Source organism: Quercus suber, unplaced genomic scaffold (genome assembly GCF_002906115.3).
Source record: "Quercus suber isolate HL8 unplaced genomic scaffold, Cork oak 2.0 scaffold_157, whole genome shotgun sequence".
Classification (NCBI taxonomy): domain Eukaryota; kingdom Viridiplantae; phylum Streptophyta; class Magnoliopsida; order Fagales; family Fagaceae; genus Quercus; species Quercus suber.
The window spans coordinates 1,019,058-1,040,083 of record NW_027069618.1 but is presented as its reverse complement, the minus strand read 5'-3'; the positions used below and the strand labels follow the sequence as shown (position 1 = coordinate 1,040,083).

General features: G+C 34.9%; 1 protein-coding gene, 1 long non-coding RNA gene and 1 pseudogene across 2 annotated transcripts; 1 reads left to right on the top strand and 2 right to left on the bottom strand.

Annotated features, from left to right (window-relative positions):
- The first annotated feature begins 6,530 nt into the window (after positions 1-6,530).
- Positions 6,531-9,756, top strand: LOC112038973 (cation/H(+) antiporter 14). Its single transcript, XM_024071802.2, has 3 exons — positions 6,531-6,707; positions 7,401-8,396; positions 8,653-9,756. Exons 1-3 carry the CDS (start codon positions 6,531-6,533, stop codon positions 9,754-9,756), a joined length of 2,277 nt encoding a protein of 758 aa, XP_023927570.2.
- A 1,569-nt stretch (positions 9,757-11,325) lies between these two features.
- LOC112038963 (ATP synthase subunit d, mitochondrial-like) overlaps positions 11,326-21,026 on the bottom strand; it is a 10,420-nt pseudogene continuing 719 nt past the window's right edge.
- Positions 17,573-19,121, bottom strand: LOC136069213 (uncharacterized). The gene is made up of 2 exons (XR_010630453.1): positions 18,928-19,121; positions 17,573-18,012 (listed from the first exon to the last, which is right to left on the bottom strand). It is a non-coding gene; the product is annotated as an uncharacterized LOC136069213 (long non-coding RNA).

The window sequence follows — 21,026 nt, the reverse complement described above, 5'->3', positions numbered from 1 at the left end:
AACTTCGATTCCTCCTCCGAAATAATAGAGAAAATGCTGCTTAATGCAAGGATTGGTTTGTATATCGTTTATCGCTGAAAACACTATAACAAAATAATTTTTAAATATATGAATAGTATTATGTGACCTATTTTTAATAAAAGTTTTGCTAAAAAAAAGAGTTTGTACATCTCGTGTAGTGACCCAAAAAGGGGGTTTTGCATTTCATGGAATCCCACATTGCCTAAGGAAGCACATGGGAACAAGGTTGTCAAAATCGGGATCCTACGTAAGATCGTGGGAGGTAGGTAGGATCGTGGATCATAAGATCGAATCGTGGATCGTAAGATCCTACTTATTTTCATATTTTAAGCAAAAAACCTATTGATAGTGACTTTATATGTTATATAATCACTTAAAATATGAATCCATCCATTTAAAAAAAAAAATTGTATCATAAAATGTAATTTGCACGTACTGCATCATTTTTATGTCATTCTAATGAAACAAAATATATTTAACTTTTGACATAATGTATCTAAAAAGTTCAGTACATGTTTAATTAGCAATGAAGTACCAAAATATTATCTACACATATGGAAAATGTTTTCCAAATTCTAAGTTCCAAATCTAAAACAAGTTAGGCTAGTTAGCATATAAAAACTAGCCAACTACAAATTTAAAATATGTAATCCAAAAGAGATTTCACAATCTAAGATAAACTAGCTAATTACAAATATGAAATCCAAAAGAGAATTCTCATTCTAAGGTTCTTCTAATCTAATCATTGTCATTGTCATATCCCATTTTATCATCTAAATATTTTAGGTTTTGTTTTTGAAAACGTTAAACTTAAATACTATAGGTTTTTTGAGACTTTATGTTGACATAGGGGTAAATTTGGGACTTCAATTCATTATTGGGCTTTTAATAACCCATTGGGCTTGTGGGTTTAAGTGGATTATCTTACCCAAATGAATCCCACTTAAAAAAAAAAAAAAATCAAGCCAAATGGTAGGATCGGTAGGATCCCATACGATCGTATGCGATCCTACACAATCCTATATACGATCCTACCATTTTTGCGATCCTGCTACGATTTTAAACTTTTTGGTGAGGTGAGATCGTAAAATTGTGCGATTTTATGATTCGGATCGCGATTTTAACAGATAGAACGGGGTCGTTATAGATGGTATCAGAGCCATGCCCTGGCCAGAAGTGTACAAAAATTATTTTTGCCAACTTATTTTACTATTTAGCTTATTTTTGCTACAATCCATGGGTCTTACTGCATTTTTTAGTACTAATTATAGGTCCTACCGTACTATTTTAGCTAACTTTTACCTTTATTTACAGTACTTTTAGTAAAAAAAATTCAGTTTCAGCAAAATAAGCGGATCCCAAATAGACCTTCAATAGTCAATAGTCTCAAATTATTATTATTTTTTTTAATTTTTAAGAAGTGGAAATTGGATATTTTTTTTTTTTTAAAAGACATATAACTTTATTCATATGAAGATAAATTCAAAACATTGTGAGCTAAAACTGACTCAATGAGTACCAAATTTTTCTCTACTAAAGTTACATAAAAACCTAGATTTCTAGCATATTGAGCTAAAGTATGCGCTGGTTTAGAAGTTTGGTAGTAATAAGAGAACAAATGTAATCCTTAATGTACATGATATTAGAATATAATATGGTATTATCATGCTTAATTTTACATTTGTATGAACATTCTTATACTGATGTGATCAATGGTTTGCATTTTACATAAATGGATATTATTCAACCCATTTGTGCATTACTTAACGGATTTAGCATTTTTAGGTCCTTTTTTAAGGGATTGGTATTTCCTGCATAGAAGCTTTATGAATTCTCCCTCATCTTCCTCATCCCTCCTTAGCACGGTGGCATTGAAATGAAGGATTGTGTTCCTTCATTTAGGCTCGAATTCCTGGTACAGGGCTGTTTCAGTGAAATGAACTTCCAATTTGTCGTAAGGTATCCTAGTGGCCTCAATAATTACTGGCCTATCTTGCTAAACAACTTTCACACATTGATAATAAGTAGAGGTCATGACTTTATAAGCATGGAGCCAAGGGTAGCCTAAGATTATATGGTGTGAAGTATCACCATCCATCACATGTATAAGAGTATACGCTCTGATAGGCCCTACCTTTAAATCCAAGGACACATGCCCCAAAGTGCACTAGTGCAATGTTCCTATCCTAGGCAGTTGAAGTGGCTCTCGGATGATTCCCTCTTGTGGGATACCCAAGGCATCCATTGTTGGGAGGGGCAAGATGTTGGCTGAAGCACCAGTGTCTACTAATCTAAGAAGCTCCCGAAAAGGCAATAACATATAGTGGTCTTTTGCCATCGACTATTCAATTAACCAAGTCTTTTGAGGAGAAGGTCATAGAATCTCTGGTCTCTTGATAAGGCACCTACAATAAACTTCCTTCAGAAGTAGCAACTCTCTGCCTTCTTTCCACTACTCGGGTTAAGGCCTGTGCTACTTCCCGCCTAGCCAACGACCTAAGACCTATCCCTTCCATAAAGGAATGGACTTTATTATCTTTCTGGATTCTCAACATCATTTCTTCATCTTGCATAGGTGGGGGTGTGGAGCTGCTACCAACCATACTCCCAGCCTCTTCCCCCGTAGGATCTTCGCATTCCATAAAGAAAGTCATGGCAACCTCAAGCATATGCATCCTTTGGTCTGTATGTTTTCCATTCTTGATTACCAAATCTTTCTTGGCTACCATCTCATGGAAGATATTCCTTAAAACATAACAATTCATGGTGTGATGGTCACTCCTGCAGTGATACCTACAGTAAAGCTCACGTCGCTTTTCTTCTTCTGTTTGATCTTTCTCCTACCTTTCCCCTCTTACTCACTACCTACCTCTATGGCATGCATCGGGTGGTCCCAGCCATCTACTACCTTTTTTAGGCAAAATGTCATCCCAGCAAGGCATTTTTCCCAAAAGAAGTTAGAGTTGGAAAACCAAAATAAACTTTTCCCCCCATTAGCAAACCACACCTTCTAAATCCCTTGATCGCATGCCCATCTCTCCTGTATTGGCTGGGTATAAGTGGGTGGTGCTTCGGCCCTTGTGTGCTCATTACACTATCCTCTACATTTGTTTTCTTTCATTTCCATGTCATTTTTGCATGTCTCATTCTGCAGTGTGTCTTTTCTACTTGTGCTTATCTTTCACAAAAAGGTGCATAGGTTTCTGGGTTTGCCTTATTTCTTCTCATTCCCTCATAGGAATGTTTACTTGTTTGGCATAAGTTCTTGCCAAACCAATTCGTTAGGCTTTTGTTCTTCTTTCTTATTTCCTCAGGCCCACTAGTCTCATTTTCTTTTCTTGCTTTGGTCATAAACTTGTCGGCCCATTGGTTTTTTACTTCTTCCTATGAGCCCTCGTAGCCCATTTACTTTACTTTTACCTCTTTTGTACCCATGGGCTTGCTGGCTGTTATTTCCTACCATGTTGGCCCATTGGGCGTTTACCTTTTTTATTGGACTTTCATAGCCCATTTACTTTACTTTTACCTCTTATTATGTTTATGGGCTTGCTGGCTATCATTTCCTGCCACGTTGGCTCATTGGACGTTTACCTCTCTTCTTGGACTTTCATAGCCCATTTATTTTATTTTACCTCTCATTCCGCCCATGAGTCTGCTGATTGTTATTTCCTGCCTTGTTAGCCCATTAGGTTCTCACCTCTTTTCTTGGGCTTCAATAGCCCTTTTGCTTCTATCAGGTTTCTTTCACTCTTTTCCTCTTTCATCTTCCTTCACTATTAGGTTTTTTTTGCTATTGGACTATTTGTCAAAAACGGGTATCAACACTTGTAAAATGACTTTGTTCCTTAATTTGAAAGAACTCCATTTTAACTAAAAAAGAGGGGTTAGTGAGTTTTCATCTCTCTACAATAACGATAAAAGTGATGTAGATGTGGCAAAGACCTAGTATTTGAATTCAAATAAAACAAAGACATTAATTCAAATGGACTGTGAGGTGAATGATTTTTTTTTTTTTTTAACGTGTATTTGAAAGTGGTGTAGTGAGTTTTATTTTAAGTATTTGTTCCCATGTTTTGTCCTTACTTAAACATTGTAGGGGTATTTTTGAACCACATAAAACTCTAATTGACAAAAGAGAATTTTATGGGGAATCCTATGATGTTATTGACCTTATTCCTAAAACACGGAAAAGTCATTGGTTATCAGATGAGGTATTTTTGACATTGAGAGAAGTCCAGATCAGTTATAGATAGTATAGACTATATTAGTCACAATTGTTGACAAAGGTTAAAAATAACCTATTTTTATCTCTTTGCCAAAATAAATGTGACGCACATGCAAGCAACTAACCCCCAAAATTCAAACCAACAAGCATGACTTATGGCATGTACAAGTGCTCATTTATTGTAACATATCAACATTATAATAAGAGGGGTTTGAGATTAAATTGATCATAATATCAACCTTAAGAATTAAGTGAGAAAGAGGATATTCTATGATTCTACTTTGTTTTTTTTATTTTTTGTTTTTTTATTTTTTATTTTAATTCTACGGTTATAATGGGGAAATGTGAATTTGAAGTTTAAATCACGAATGTCTCTATTAGAGACAACAGGAGTCGATTGAGCTACAACGCTCTCGCTTCAATTGGAGCTACTAAATGAGAGAACAACTTAATTATAAACCTACTGAATGTAAGAAATAAAGCATTTGTGTTGGAAATTATTGCTCTCTAAGCTTTCCTAATGCCATCATTAGAATCAACACATCACACCTCAAATGATCAATTTTTTCCGCTTGGTCCAAACTGCCCTAGCTCAACACATGGACCAAGAGCTTGTTGTGAAGAAAAAGGAAGAAAAAACTATCTTTCTCTTAAAGTTAGAAATGTCTCTGGCCACTTAAGAAATCTTCATTGTCAAACATCCATGTATTTGGATCAATGTTCCTAAACCTTGCAAGAATCAAATTCCACATTTAGCATTGCTAGAATCAAATAAAAATCAAACCCCCAATTAGATTGAGATTCTCAATTTCCTTGTGACACACAAACTCATCAACCTTTTGTGGCATATTTACTATTTTCTATTGGGCATCAAGATCAAATTGTTATGTTTTGCATATAATAAGAAACAATGTGCTAAATATAGTATTTATGACTTTTGGAACGAAATAGAAATTGAGTAAGGTCCCACATCCAACATGAATATGAAGTGAACAAACTGATTGGGTAAAACACAAATATAAAATAAAACTTGTACAACATGAATATGAAGTTATTGTAGAGATTTTTGATCCTTAAAAACCCATCTCATAATTGGCAAACCAAATCCTACCCACCCATAGCCCAAAGTGATCACATTGTGAACAACCCACAAAAAACCACATTAGCCACAAACTATCAAAATTCCAATAGAAAACCCGAAGTTGGGGAAAAAGAAAAAATAAGAAGGGAATGAATACACCTCAGAGGGACTTTCCAAATCTAATGCTACTTTGGCAACTTTTGTGGAAGTGGATAAAGAGCAATTGAAAATTTATATCATTTAAAACAATGTAGTTAACTACAGTGGTGACACAGGAAGTGTATGAAGGGGAAAGGAAGAGTTAGAATTGGAAGATGGTATAATTAATGGTAAATTGAATATAATGAGTTAGAAAATGTGTAAAGTATATTAATATTATTTTTAAAAATGGGGAAAAAATAGTGATGTGATTGATGATGTGATTTAAGAAAAAAAAATGATAGACTTCAACTTTTAGATATATATATAAGAGTAAGACTTAGGTACAATAATTATGTGCTGTTTTTTAAGTTCTCTTCTTAAGATTTTGTCATGTGGATTTTTTTTCAAGGGATGGAAGTGTATATTTTAGTTAAGTATCTACATGACTGAATCTTAAGAGGGGTACCTAAGGAATAGCATCTAAGGTACTATACTTAAGTTTTGTCCTATATATAAATATAGATTATAGATACTTTTTTTTTTTTGGTCATGTTAGTTTGACCCCTTTGCCTTCAAAGTGGAGCTGCCTGTGTGTATATGGTAACAAATAGTGTTCTTAAAAAATAAACAATCTCAACATCCCTTTCCTTCCAGTGATATTATAAATAAACAACCTCAAAAACCCTGTCCTTTTCAAAGGCCAACTTCAAAGGTCAACATTGAAGTTTTGACTAGTTGGTCCTTTGAAACCCTCTTGGAACTTAGTTAGTTAGAAAAACCTTGAAACTTGCAAATGTCTATCCACACTTCCATATTTCTCGTCTATATATCCCGTCGACACTAATCTCTTTATCTCTTCCCCAATTTCTACTCTTTTTAAAGTCTTACCTTCTATTCTTTTTCCATGATTCAATATGTTTTTGATCTTGTTGTTGTCTTGTCGTGTAAGCTAATCATTATCCTTCTTGAATTTTTACAATTAACAAATTACGACTATTTGAGCTTGCCATGAACAATTCAAAAGGGTTGCCAAGGGCTAGAGGGACTGCCCTAGGTGAATTAATGGTGTGTCAATACATCCACATAAATAACTTCAAGGGCATCTGGCATGGGGATTATCCTTTGGACAGCAGCATTTCAATTCTATTGGCCGAGATCATTGTGATTTTTATCATCTTTGGTGTCACTTTCATTTTGTTGAGACCTATTCGCCCACCCAAGATCATCATACAAATTGTTGTAAGTCTGTTTCTTTACATAACTCATGTCCATGTCAAGTCATTTCCCTTGTTTTAATTTGGCAGCTCCTATAGCTGCCCCCTACCTTTTCTTTTTCTTTTTTTCAAAAAAAAAAAATCACCATTTTCTAATGGAAAATGTTTGGATCAGTCATGTTTGGAGTTGTCTTACTCAAATCTTCGTGACAATTGAAAAAATCATTAATGTGTAATTTTAGTCGCATGACATTTTCAATAAGTCATGTGATTTGTTTAAATAATACACAAAGGTGGTCTATAATTTGTCACACAATGAGTTAGAAAAGATAGTTTCAAATTTGTTTGAACCAAAACTTTGTCCATATTTTAAGTTTTGGAATAGTTGGTAATTTATCTTGATATCAGGGTAGAAGATCCTGAATTCAATTCATGTATCAATTCTACCTCTCATTTAAAATATCAAAAACCCTATATGTTGAGCCCCCACTTATTAAGAGGGAATTTAGACTCACATATGCAGGGAGTATTAGAATTATTGTTAAATAATTAAACATTTATCATTGCCGTCATCATTTTCCTACTAGTGGAATTTTTTAAAATTGATTTTGTCACATTTGGTCCTTCCAAATTATTGTCCACATTCAAAATGCATATAGCTGGATCAAAATCAAGTTTCTTACAGTATACATTTACTTAAAAAAATCTGCTTTCCCAGGCCGGCATAATCCTGGGTCCAACGTTACTAGGTCAAAGCAAGGTGGTTGCTGCAAAATTATTTCCTGCAGGAGCCAAATTGGTATTTCTAACACTTGCAGAGTTTGGCTTCATGTTTCACCTCTTTCTATTAGGATTACAGATTGATATAAGCTTAGTAAAGAGCATTGGAAGAAAAGCCGTGGTAATCGCTCTAACAGGGACTATTATTCCCATGGTATTTGGAGTGGCAGCATACAAGATTGTAGAGCATGCTATCCCTTCAGAGCATGGAGTTGCACTTATAGTCTTAATTATTATAAATGCTTTGACTCCTTTCATTGACATCACCAGCCTCCTTAATGAAATGAACATTCTTAATTCAGAAATTGGCCGATTTGCCTCCTCTATTTCCTTGGCAAGTGATGCAGGTTCTTGGCTTCTATCATTTATTGTGAGAAATATTAGCACAGCCCTGAAATACTCCCCAACCGAACCTTTATCATTCATAGCAACGGTGGTCGGTTATTACTGCATCTTAATCTTCCTAATGAGACCACTAGTGATATGGATTCACAGTTTCGCACCAAAAAATAGAGCCAATGAGGAAAATCATTTTATAGCCATCCTCTGTATAGTTTTGGTGAATGGATTTCTTGCAGAGTATATTGGCGAACATGCTCGCTTAGGTGCTTTTGTGCTTGGTTTGTCTTTGCCAAATGGGCGAACATTAGGCACAACCATAATAAAGAAGCTTGAGGCCATTTGTACTGGGTTGCTACTTCCAATCTACTGCGCTGCCAGCGGGTACAGGACGCAGCTCTCTTCCATAGCAAACATGTCTGCAGTGAAAACAGAGCTCATCATTTTTGCTGGTTACTTTGGCAAGTTCATTGGCACCATTTTGCCAGCAATCTACTTTAAGATCCCTTTTAAGGAATCTTTGACACTGGCACTCATCATGTGTTGCAAAGGCGTTATGGAAATCACCATACTTGGTGTGTGGCGCGATGCTCAGGTAACACAAGAAACAACTAAGTGTGAAGAATCTATAGGGTCAATATCAATTTAACTTAAATGCTCGCTTCAGTCTTCACATTCAATACTTTCCAAAAACAATACTATAGTACATTTCTTAAAGCTCTGTTTACTTAGTTACAAATTCTACGATTATCTTATGACAAAAAAAAAGATAGAAAAGAATGAAGTTTTGCTTGCTTTGTAAGATAATGTTAACGATGCATTAACCTTGCGTTTTGTTTGTTCATTGACAGTTCATAACAATCCAAACATATACGCTTTTAATTTTCAACATGATAATGGCAACGGGGTTGGCCACAATTTTTATCCGTCACCTCTATGACCCTTCCATAAGATACATGGCTAACACAAGGAGGACAATCACAAACTCAGCACAAAACTCTGGTCTCCGAATGTTGGTCTGCATCCATTCAGAAGAGAATGTATCTTCATTTACTAACCTCATTGAAGTGTCCAACCCCACAAAAGAAAAACCTATTTTTGTGTGTGTCCTTCAGCTGGTGGAGATCACAGGACGAGCAGCATCTATCCTTGTAAAACTTGATAAGAAAAACAACTTATTAGCTTCTAATCTAGATTATTCCGGACAAATTGGCAATGCCTTTGATCATTATGAGAATTACAGCGAAGGGAGTGTTAAAATACAAAACTTCAAAGCAATTGCACCATGTGCAAGCATGCATGATGATATATGTACTCTTGCAGTGGATCAGAAAACAAGCGTCATAATTGTTCCCTTTCATAAAACATGGGCAATTGATGGAACAGCTGAAGAAAACATTCCTTTCCTTAGGACCATAAACAAAAATGTGCTTAAGAAGGCCCCTTGCTCCATTGGAGTTCTTGTTGACCGAGGCAAAATTGGTGGCAACTTGAGCATTTTGACAGGTAATTCATCATATTCAATTGCCATGCTTTTCATAGGAGGTGCTGATGATCGAGAGGCACTTGTGTATAGCATTCGCATGGCTGGGCATCCTAATGTCAACCTAACAGTGGTCCAGCTTATAGCGTCGGGTTACAACACAAGTAGTTATCAAAATAATCCAGACAAGGAGGCGATGGATGAATTATGGGCTAGTATAAATGGCAACCAAAAAATAAAGCATGAAGAGGAGAGTGTGAGAGATGGGGCAGATACAACTCATGTTATACAGAAGATGGCGAACAATTTTGATCTTGTTATAGTGGGTAGATACCATGAACCACACTCTCCAGTTACATTAGGCCTTATAGAATGGAGCGAATGCCCTGAGCTTGGAGTACTTGGGGACATGCTAGCCAGTTCAAGTTTTAGATTTTCAGTTTTGGTGGTGCAGCATAATAGCCCAGAGTAAGAGGGTGGGTAGACTACAGAAAGTAAACTCTGAATCTCAGCCAAGACATAATTAAGGTATATGATGATCATTTCAAGAACTAGTGCTAGGCAGCAGAATATTTCATTTGTAATAGTTTCCATAGAAGAGGCAAACTTTAATGCAAAGAACTGACCAATGGTCTTCCTCTTTTGGATGCCGTGGTTATATTTGATAACTGTTTTTGTTTTCTGTTTTCAAAAGTTGGTTTTAAGAAAGAGTTAATTTGGTTACCAGCAAAAGCTAGCTCAATACATTTTGCGGCCTAAGGTAACAATAGTGTTTAATGGGGCATTTTTTGCATAATAAGTAAGTCAATTGGAGTACTTTTCACCTGTTGTAATAATTAAAAAAAAAAAAAAAACTTGTTTTATCAATAAACCTAAACCATTAAACCGTTAATATCATTTTTTTTTTATAAATATTTTTAGCTAAAAGTGTCTGTACGTTTGACAAAAGCTCTGTCTTTTAATTTAGTTGTTTACGTAACACCTAACTTATACATATATATATATATATATATATTATGACTGTATTTTAATCACTATCAATGACCCTGTAATAATAGAGTCCTTGACTGGTGATGAAAGCTGTCTTCTCTGAGTCTTCTTCTGACATTTGGATTTGGTTGTAGCTTAAGAAAGCATCCATGAAGGTGTGGAGTTTGTGCCCCGGTGTTGAATTAACTAACTGGTTGATTCTTGGTAGGAGAAAGCTATGTTTGAGGTAGGCCTTGTTTGGGTCCAAGAAATCCACACACATTAGGAGTGGAGTCCACATAGCAAATAGTGGTGCATCAGTGGGTTTGGACTTTGGTATCATGGGATCCATGCAATGAATTACTTGTACACAACCATTGTTGTTAGTATGTAATTCAGCAGTTTAAAAAGCATTAACACCGTCCAAAATCTAAATGCAAGGGAAAAGAGAATTTATAAATTTGCATTAGAAAGGGGTACCACGAAGAAAGCCCCAGTGTGGAGCACATCACATGACTCTTCTTTTAGCTTCTGGCATTAGGAGAAGGAGAGTGGTCCTTCTCCTTCAACAATCACATAATTGATTGTAGACATCAGAGTTGGAAGAATCATACCAAACCATTTTCTCCAACTCATCTTTGTAGAGCTTATTATTAGTTGGTTTTCTATCCTATGGTGATTCTGTGATATATATAGTTTACCTTTTGCCTTTATGTTGGAATTATAGCAGCCGAGCTCAAAGAGGTGGCCAGTGGCCCAAAGTTGAGTTTGGGTGGAGTTTCCTTTTTGTTTTATTGTTTTGTGTATTTTGGGATTATATATCTAATTGTCATGCAAACAAAGGCAATTAAGAACAGAATTTCATAAATGAATTGAACTTTGGACTTCAGACTAGTTTGATACATATGGCCCATTCCATAACAGTCATCTGTCTTTTTAAGAAGTCAGAACCCAGATCTATGGTACTAGTATAATATTAAATGACATGACAATCCTTACACTATTAGATCAAGAGAATAAAATTAAAAACAATTAAATGATCGAAATAGACAAGACTTGAAATGAAGATAATCCTTTTCCACACAAGTACATTGATCAAAATTTTCACAATTTCCCAAGAACAAGCTTACAAAATTCCAAAAGAACAATTGCTTAATTTTATTCTAATGGAATGTGACAAATTGGGGATGAAGGCGTAGAACTTGAAATGCAATAGATGATTAATAGCTGAAAAGTGATAAGTAGAGATGACTTCAGTAACACCAATAATCATTTCGGATTTCATCATCAAACTTCTTCTTTAGCTCTGGATGCATCTCAAATCTGCAGTCATGATACTGATCTTTTTCTGTTATGTTGGCACACAAACCAATACATACCAAAATGGTGAGAGAGACATGGAAAATGCGTGATTTAAAAAAAAAAAAAAAAAAACAATGTTGACCTTCATCTCTTTAACTTCTGCAACCTCCTTTTCCAATCTTTCAGACTCCTTCAGAGATTTCTCTTCAACTTCTTTCAGCTTGACCAACTAAAATTCAAAATATATTGAACTTCATTAGATATTCCCAAAAATATAAGATTTTTTTCCCCTGCCATGTTTACAGTAGCTAGATAGTTTCTATGTAGTAAGAACACTAAAATCAAGTATTTCCTGCAATCACTGAAGCTCCTAATGAAAAAGTTTACCCTGATTAGACATGACCAGGAGCAATTTCTTTAGATTCTAAGACATTTGGACCATTTTTAACCCCTCTTGATGTTGATTTTTTCATGTTTCCTAGCAGAAGATAAACAACATCAGAACCTTTCTTACAAGAATTTGTCAATTCAGGTATTCCCAATCGAAAAGATTTTCTTGATTTCAGTTTCTCACAAGATATGACCGGAAGTCATCCCATCATATCCATGGACATTTGGATATTCTTCATGCCCTCTTGGATGTTACATTTTCAATTATGCAAATCAAAACAAGTATGAGCTGTTCCAGACATTTGTCGAAACAAAGCACGGAGAAAGAGGAAAAAAAAGGGATCATTTAGCTTTAATAGGAGAATAGGAGGAGTAATGAGAACCAATAAAAAAAAAAAAAAAAATTGCGGCCATTACCAAGGCATCAGACTTGGGTTTGTAATGAGGAGTGATGGTGTCTACATACTTTGGGATCTGAATGTCTGCAGATTAACATATATAGTGCCAAAATCGGGCTAGTATAAATTTAACAGACTAAAGGAAATAAATGAGTGTAGAAAGCAGATCGATCAACCAATAATACCACCATAAACCATTTAATTATACTTGTTTGATTCCAATGAAGCGATTATTGGACAAGGCTGGGCGAATTCCCAAAAACCTTTTCTCCACTGCCATTATCTTGGTCTTTTCTTTTTATGTAACTAAATAAAGTTTAATTAAAAAAATGTGAAAAAGAGGGGTGCAATCCTAGTATATAGGATGTATACATGAGAAATCACCCACAAAAATAAAACAAAATGTAACTTCAAAGATTTTGATATAAAGCTTTTCCATATGTGCAAGATTCACCCATTCAGCAGAGATGAAGTCAGCCTTATCAACACCTCAAATCAACACAACAGTGGGTTCTATTATTTGGCACCTAAACTATTAAAGGAATTTTTCCAATATAATTTTTTTGTTCTAGCATTACTCCACTGCTTTTCCAAAATAATCCTGCAGGTACATACAATATGGAAGAAAAATATGAGTGATTTGAATACAGCATGTCTTTCTTTTATCAATTGATATGTTTACAAAAACAACTGAAATTCAATAAAAAAGCTAACTCCAATAACCATAGGCTCCCCCTACCCCCCCAAGGAAAAAGACCTAGCACAGAAGAGAAGGAATGGAATTATCTCTGAAAAAGAAAATCTTGTTCTCTTTTATAAGTATACTCTGCACTTCTGCAGATAAAATTTTATCGTTAATCTAGAAGTAGTTCTTTTCTTTTTGGAAGGGGGAGTTAAAAAATATTTTCAATACTCTTTATAGAATAGACAACTTATGGCCATCTGTACTCACTTATACACAATTTCCTAAGGGAATTATCAAGGAGGCATCTCAATAACTTCTTTTTCTTGATAGGTAGGAGGCATAAGATATACATTAATCCCCAGGTTTTTTATTTATTTATTTATATATTTAAGTATTGAAATGGTGAGCTAAAGAAAACCTATATGCTGAATTTTAAAGAAAACCTAACCAAACATTCAATACTGAATTCAACTATACAAAAAGTTTAATTTTTGAATAGCTCTATATGCTCCCTATAGTCACACATAGACATAGTGCATGCAGATAAGTTCCAGAAGGTTCACTTTTTTATGATCTATGACCTGAAATTTCTTGTGCTTTAGGAAGATGCAAGAAAAATAAACAAGGATTGGATGCATTCATTCTTACAGAAGACTACAGCTTGGAAGAAGTTTCCTACTACAGAGAAAAGAACCTAAGTATGGAGACTTTCGCTCAAACAGACTCACCCATCTCATGCAAGATGATAACGAAAAACGTTTTATGAAGAATAAATATAAATGGCACATAGGTAATGTATAATGTTGGAAATAAAAGAAAGATAATACCTGAATTTTCCTTGGAAATTACATAATTTGATATTACCAAAAAAGATGTGGCAGAGATGAGGTGTGGACCAATTCATTGTCTTGAGACAAATCGTGCCGTCTACGGTATATCTGATTTAGTTGGACAAATAATTTCTGCACGTTGCCCCTAGGATACAACAGCCCAGCCACCTTTTCTGATTATCCTTGCGTGCCTACACTGCTCGTAGGATATAAGCTCTCTATAGTACTTTCTTTCCCAAAAAATTTTGTAAAAGATGGAATAGTTTTGTGAGTAGTAAAAAACAATAGGTATAAGTGTTTACGACAGTAAAAAATTGTTTTTGAAAAGTCTATAGCTTTCTAAAATAAAAATGTGTGTATTTGAAACTTTTATTTCTTTCCATATATATATAGAACTAGATATGTTGCTTGTCCTTAGCCAGAAATTGAAACATTTGAAATTAATTAAATAGTCAAAACGTTATTAAAATTAATATATATAATCAATGGCTTCTTTATATATATAATATAATATAATATAATAAAACCGGATACCAAGATTAAAAGTTTGTCTTTGCCATCCTTTAGTACGTTGAGAGCAAGAAAAGAAAGAATCAAAATGTCCCATAGATTACGTTGCTAAACAAGAAAACAAAAAGTCATAGTGCCAAGCATTTAATGGCCCACTATTACAATACTTTTTCAAAAGTTTTCTTTCTGAATATATGTTAGCAATTTGCTAACGGTTTGACCACTGTCCATTAAACCAAATAGTAAACATTTGTGTATATATGATAACATAAAATAATTCAGTCAACTGAAATTCAATAAAAAAGCTAACTCCAATAACCATAGGCTCCCCCTACCCCCCCAAGGAAAAAGACCTAGCACAGAAGAGAAGGAATGGAATTATCTCTGAAAAAGAAAATCTTGTTCTCTTTTATAAGTATACTCTGCACTTCTGCAGATAAAATTTTATCGTTAATCTAGAAGTAGTTCTTTTCTTTTTGGAAGGGGGAGTTAAAAAATATTTTCAATACTCTTTATAGAATAGACAACTTATGGCCATCTGTACTCACTTATACACAATTTCCTAAGGGAATTATCAAGGAGGCATCTCAATAACTTCTTTTTCTTGATAGGTAGGAGGCATAAGATATACATTAATCCCCAGGTTTTTTATTTATTTATTTATATATTTAAGTATTGAAATGGTGAGCTAAAGAAAACCTATATGCTGAATTTTAAAGAAAACCTAACCAAACATTCAATACTGAATTCAACTATACAAAAAGTTTAATTTTTGAATAGCTCTATATGCTCCCTATAGTCACACATAGACATAGTGCATGCAGATAAGTTCCAGAAGGTTCACTTTTTTATGATCTATGACCTGAAATTTCTTGTGCTTTAGGAAGATGCAAGAAAAATAAACAAGGATTGGATGCATTCATTCTTACAGAAGACTACAGCTTGGAAGAAGTTTCCTACTACAGAGAAAAGAACCTAAGTATGGAGACTTTCGCTCAAACAGACTCACCCATCTCATGCAAGATAATAACGAAAAACGTTTTATGAAGAATAAATATAAATGGCACATAGGTAATGTATAATGTTGGAAATAAAAGAAAGATAATACCTGAATTTTCCTTGGAAATTACATAATTTGATATTACCAAAAAAGATGTGGCAGAGATGAGGTGTGGACCACTTCATTGTCTTGAGACAAATCGTGCCGTCTACGGTATATCTGATTTAGTTGGACAAATAATTTCTGCACGTTGCCCCTAGGATACAACAGCCCAGCCACCTTTTCTGATTATCCTTGCGTGCCTACACTGCTCGTAGGATATAAGCTCTCTATAGTACTTTCTTTCCCAAAAAATTTTGTAAAAGATGGAATAGTTTTGTGAGTAGTAAAAAACAATAGGTATAAGTGTTTACGACAGTAAAAAATTGTTTTTGAAAAGTCTATAGCTTTCTAAAATAAAAATGTGTGTATTTGAAACTTTTATTTCTTTCCATATATATATAGAACTAGATATGTTGCTTGTCCTTAGCCAGAAATTGAAACATTTGAAATTAATTAAATAGTCAAAACGTTATTAAAATTAATATATATAATCAATGGCTTCTTTATATATATAATATAATATAATATAATAAAACCGGATACCAAGATTAAAAGTTTGTCTTTGCCATCCTTTAGTACGTTGAGAGCAAGAAAAGAAAGAATCAAAATGTCCCATAGATTACGTTGCTAAACAAGAAAACAAAAAGTCATAGTGCCAAGCATTTAATGGCCCACTATTACAATACTTTTTCAAAAGTTTTCTTTCTGAATATATGTTAGCAATTTGCTAACGGTTTGACCACTGTCCATTAAACCAAATAGTAAACATTTGTGTATATATGATAACATAAAATAATTCAGCAATAACTGTACATTTAAGTGTTGAAATACTTCCATATATGACATTATTATGTCATATTCAAATAAGATAATAAAACTAAGAGATTAAATTTAATAAGGACGGGGTGTAAACCAAAGGGTTTACACCAGCCAATAAGTAAATGCCACATCAGATTTTTATTTAAACTCATTGTAAAATCAATAGATCCTTTTATTTGTTAAACATCCTTAGGACTCTTTGCCATCTGTGCGATATCCTCCTACAATGTCAACTTCTATGCCTCAAGGTCCCAACTCTTCATCTTTTATGGTATAGCCATTTATTGTTTAATTATCACAAAGTATAGATTGTCTTCTTCTTCTTCTTCTTCTTTTTTTTTTTTTTTCTTTTTAATTGTGTTCATTCTAATATGTTTTTAATTTGGTTATACGTTCTTTTACACAGGATTGTTAGATGTCACTCACCAACAATTCCAAGAGAAGTGAAGTACAAACAAGATTTTGTTCAAAGAAAATGGATTACCTAACAACAGTTTTTGGTTATATACTGTTTTAATGGTGGTGGAGAGAATTAGCCTCCTATATTTTGAATTTGATTGGTTTTATTTCACATGAATGCATTTTAGATTAGAAACTTTCAAAAAAATTGTGACAGGTTTATATTACATGGAAGACATGTATTAAAAGCTTTTTGAGATGTACTCAAAATTCTAAAGTTACATTGTATTCAATTGTGACAGGTTTTATATTACACCTTCCTGAAAATTAAAGCAACAACTAAGATCAAAACCAGACAGTAAAGAAGGAATGTAGTGTTGCTATACTTTTCTGTCAACTGCTCTGGTGTGAAAACTGAAATGGAACCACAGCCAAACATTAATTTCTTTACTTTGCTGGAATGCTAATTAATGTATATGCTGATTTCCCAAGGGAAGAATCACAAAATGCAGGACAAGATCTCAGCATATGTAGCGCCTTTAACATTGAAAATTTAGTAGACTGTCTTATTGGTTTAAGCATTCTGGCATAGTCAACAACTTAGTTTCAATAGATATTAGCTACAATGGCCATCTAAGGCAAAAAAAAAAAAAAAATAGAAAGCATAGAACAATTCAGCTACACTAGAAGCGGAAGCATTAGCTCAGATTCAATCTGCCAATGCTTTTGGGTATCCAATCTGCCTTTGAAACAACTGGGACTGCTTTTAGGTTCTAAATTTAAATATAAAAATATTTGGAATCTCATACTTGAGAAGATGGTCTTTTTAGTTTAGAGTCAAAACAAGTGTAAACAAGAAGAAAAAATTAATGAAGAAGGCAATCTTAGCAAAAAACAAAACATAAATTTTCATTGATTTTTTTAGCAACATAATTTTTCACTGCTAATACAAGGAAGCAATCTAAAATGGAACATACAACAAGGAGGCTATGCAAGATTGTAATAAACATAGATCCTTAACACTATTGACTCTGCCTTTAATAGTATCAAGATTCTCATTCAAAGGGCTGTCCTTAATTGCATTCTTCTTCTTGGAAGTTCAGAACAAACAACAAGGGCAAGGTTCATTTGAACACCCTGCTCAACCACAACTGTTTTGTCTTAATCTAAGTAGTGATCAAGCTTGTCTCAGCTTGTAGTCTCTCCCTTGTTTGGTATTGTCTCCTTTGAGTCTTGTTCATTATATTGGCTGGTGAGTTGTAACAAAGAGTGTAATGTCCTGACATGAATCATTAGACTCTTTGTGTGTTGTTCAAAAAATTACCTGAATTACCAAAAAATTAAAACAAAATGAGCCACATATTGTTGAGTGGGAAAATAACAAATAATGTATTCTATGTTACTTCTCCATAGAATTTGGGTTTCCAAGGACAAGAGATGAAAGGGAAAATTTCCAGAATTTTCAACCTCTGTCAGTTATCAACATATAACTCTATTGCATTACCCACAATAAACATAATGTTAAAATTTACAAAGAGATCATTGCACATGCTAAAAATGCTAGTACAGCTTTTCAATGAGTTTGGTAAGATTATATGGCCAATCCTTCAACTTTGGATCCTAACCAACAACTCCAATTAATCAATAAACCTGAGGCCAATCGTGGCCAACTGTCTTGAGTCCTTGTCCTAAATACTCTTAATGTAAGCTCCATAAAAGAATCACAGTAGGATAAGCTGCTCAACTAGCTAGACAAGTTTAGCAAGAGGCATGCTCATTGTCATCTCAACAATTTAAGAAATATGGCTTCTTTACTAGCCTATTTTTTTTTACTGATATTAAACCAGAAAATATATTGCAGGTTTAATCCCAAAAATACAGTCTTCGTGTCACAAAAATATTTCTGTCAGGCATTTTGACAAACAGCTTGTAAGCAGTTTCTCAAGAGGTCAATCCTTAACCTATGTCTATCAATTTGAATTTCCGTATATGCCTCAACGCAGCCAAAGAATGGCAGAACTGAAATAATAAAGTCCGAAAACCAAAATAGCATCAACCAAAACAGAAAAAAAAAAAATATAAATAAATAAAAAATCGTCCCTACTAGGATCAAACCCATATCTGTCCTTATTTCAAAAGAGCAACATACCCAAACCACGAAGATATCAAAATACAGAAACGGCCAAATCAATCAAAATATAGCAAAACCCAAAATTTTTTGAGAATAAGAACAAATCACCTAGGTTCGGCGAGATACGGCAACGGCGGAAGGAGTACGGCGACGGCGGAAGGAGGTCCGGCGAGCTAGTGCAGCGGCTAACAGAGGTCCGGCGAGGTAGTGCGGCGGCAAACGTTGGTCCGATGAGGATGGGCTGGAGACGCATAAGCTGAAAAATGAGATTATGAGGATGTTATTAGGTGTATTAGGATTTATTGATTTTACAATAAGTTTAAATAAAAATTTGATGTGGCATTTACTTATTGGCTGGTGTAAATCAAAGGGTTTACACCCCGTCCTTATTAAATTTAATCTCTAAAACTAAATATACTGGCAATTATGGTATTAATATTACATTAATGTTCATAAATTTCCTGATTAAAACCATTGACAAAAGCTATTCAAATTTTGAATTAAATTTGAATTTCAAAATTTAATATTTAACGTATCTGACATTAAGGGATAATTGATACACATAAATGAGTATCAAAATAAATATAATATTTTTTTATAAAAATATCCAACATATAATACATACTATCATATGCTTCCTTGTATATATCAACTATGTGAGACCCATCTTAGTCAATCGGGTTAGATTCCTGCAGCATTCAAAAAATAAATTAACAAAATGGATTATCAGATTATAGATAAATATAAACAAGGCCCAGAAATTTCATATGATTTCTTAGTTGTTAGTGTTACCATGATTTTCATACAAATTCATTACTCGAATTTCAAAAATACAAAACCGACAAAAGAATTGTTAGAGATATATATTAGACAGATATTAGCCCAATGTAATAGGCCCAAGCCCAGTCCTACTTGTACTAGTAGTCTAGGGTTTAGTCGCCTATATATACTCATGTTAGGGTTCATTATAACATAGGTTATTGTACTACACTCCTACATAATAAAGATGTAGCCCTTAAGGGATTCCTCCGTGGATGTAGGCCGTCAAGGCTGAACCACGTAACCCTCGTGTTCTTGATGTTCCTATTTTATGCTTCCTCTTCCGCATCCACTCTAGCATACACAACATGGTATAACACATTGTGTTTGATAATATTCTCCATTTAACATGGTATCAGAGCTAATATTCAACATGGTATCAGAGCCAAACTCCGTTCTTGGCATCAAACAAAATCTCTAACAATCAAAGAAGATTCTCATGTGCACACCACCATCAGAAGTCACACATGCTTCTCTGCTGGATTTAGACTCCATGGCATCTCGCAGCCACCGTGGCTCAGTGCTGTGTCCAAGATCCACAAACTCAAGCAAAGCCGTGACTCAACTTCTCAGATCTGTGCAAATCCAAGCCTCGCCTGATGAAACCAATACCACAGACGTGATCCACGACCTCCCGCGACCAAAACCCAGGAACTCGGCCACCAAAGGAAGCTTCACGCCCGCCACGCGCCGCCAACAGCTCCGGAACCTCCCACACGCGCCGCCTCAGATTCATGAATTTCATATCGTTTTCTTGGTACACGCGCCGCCCTGACGGCCTCCTCGTTCACTGATCTACAAACCCTGAAATTCCGGCCATAATCTGACAAAACACGCGCCCTCACGCGCCGGTGGAATTTCTGGCATCTAATCCACGCGCCGGTGGACTTCTCACGTGCCATCCACGCGCCGAAGAACTCGCCTGATGTCATCATGACATCATCTAATGACGTCATCCTGCCACGTCAGCGCCACGCAAGCCGTTGCCACATCAGCCCTAGTCCACGTCAGCGACACGTCATAGGATGACGTCAGCGGCTCTGCTGCCCTATCCGTGACCCGACCCGGAAACCCGGAACCGACCCGGACCAGTATCCGTTGACTTTGACCCTGGACCAGTTGACTTTGACTTTTTGCGTTGACCTTTGACCAAAAGTCAAAATTTCCGAAAGGGCCTATCTTGCTCAGTTTTTCGCGTAGATTCCGATTTTGGACTCCGTTTCTTCATTTGAAGCTACAAAATTGGTCAATTGGCACATTCTTCATTGTGGTTTCTTCAAAGGCATTCTTCAAGGCATCTCCAAGTGATCTTCTCATGCTTATCCAACCTCAAGCCTTCATCGAGCTTCCGCCTTGAGTTTGAGGGAGGGTGTTAGAGATATATATTA

Bases quoted from the DNA above. Each gene is read 5' to 3' on its own strand.
- LOC112038973 (XM_024071802.2), top strand. From the start codon at position 6,531: ATGGTGTGTCAATACATCCACATAAATAACTTCAAGGGCATCTGGCAT. The intron at 6,708-7,400 runs GTAAGTCTGTTT...CTGCTTTCCCAG, and splicing joins AGATCATCATACAAATTGTT to GCCGGCATAATCCTGGGTCC. The intron at 8,397-8,652 runs GTAACACAAGAA...GTTCATTGACAG, and splicing joins GTGTGTGGCGCGATGCTCAG to TTCATAACAATCCAAACATA.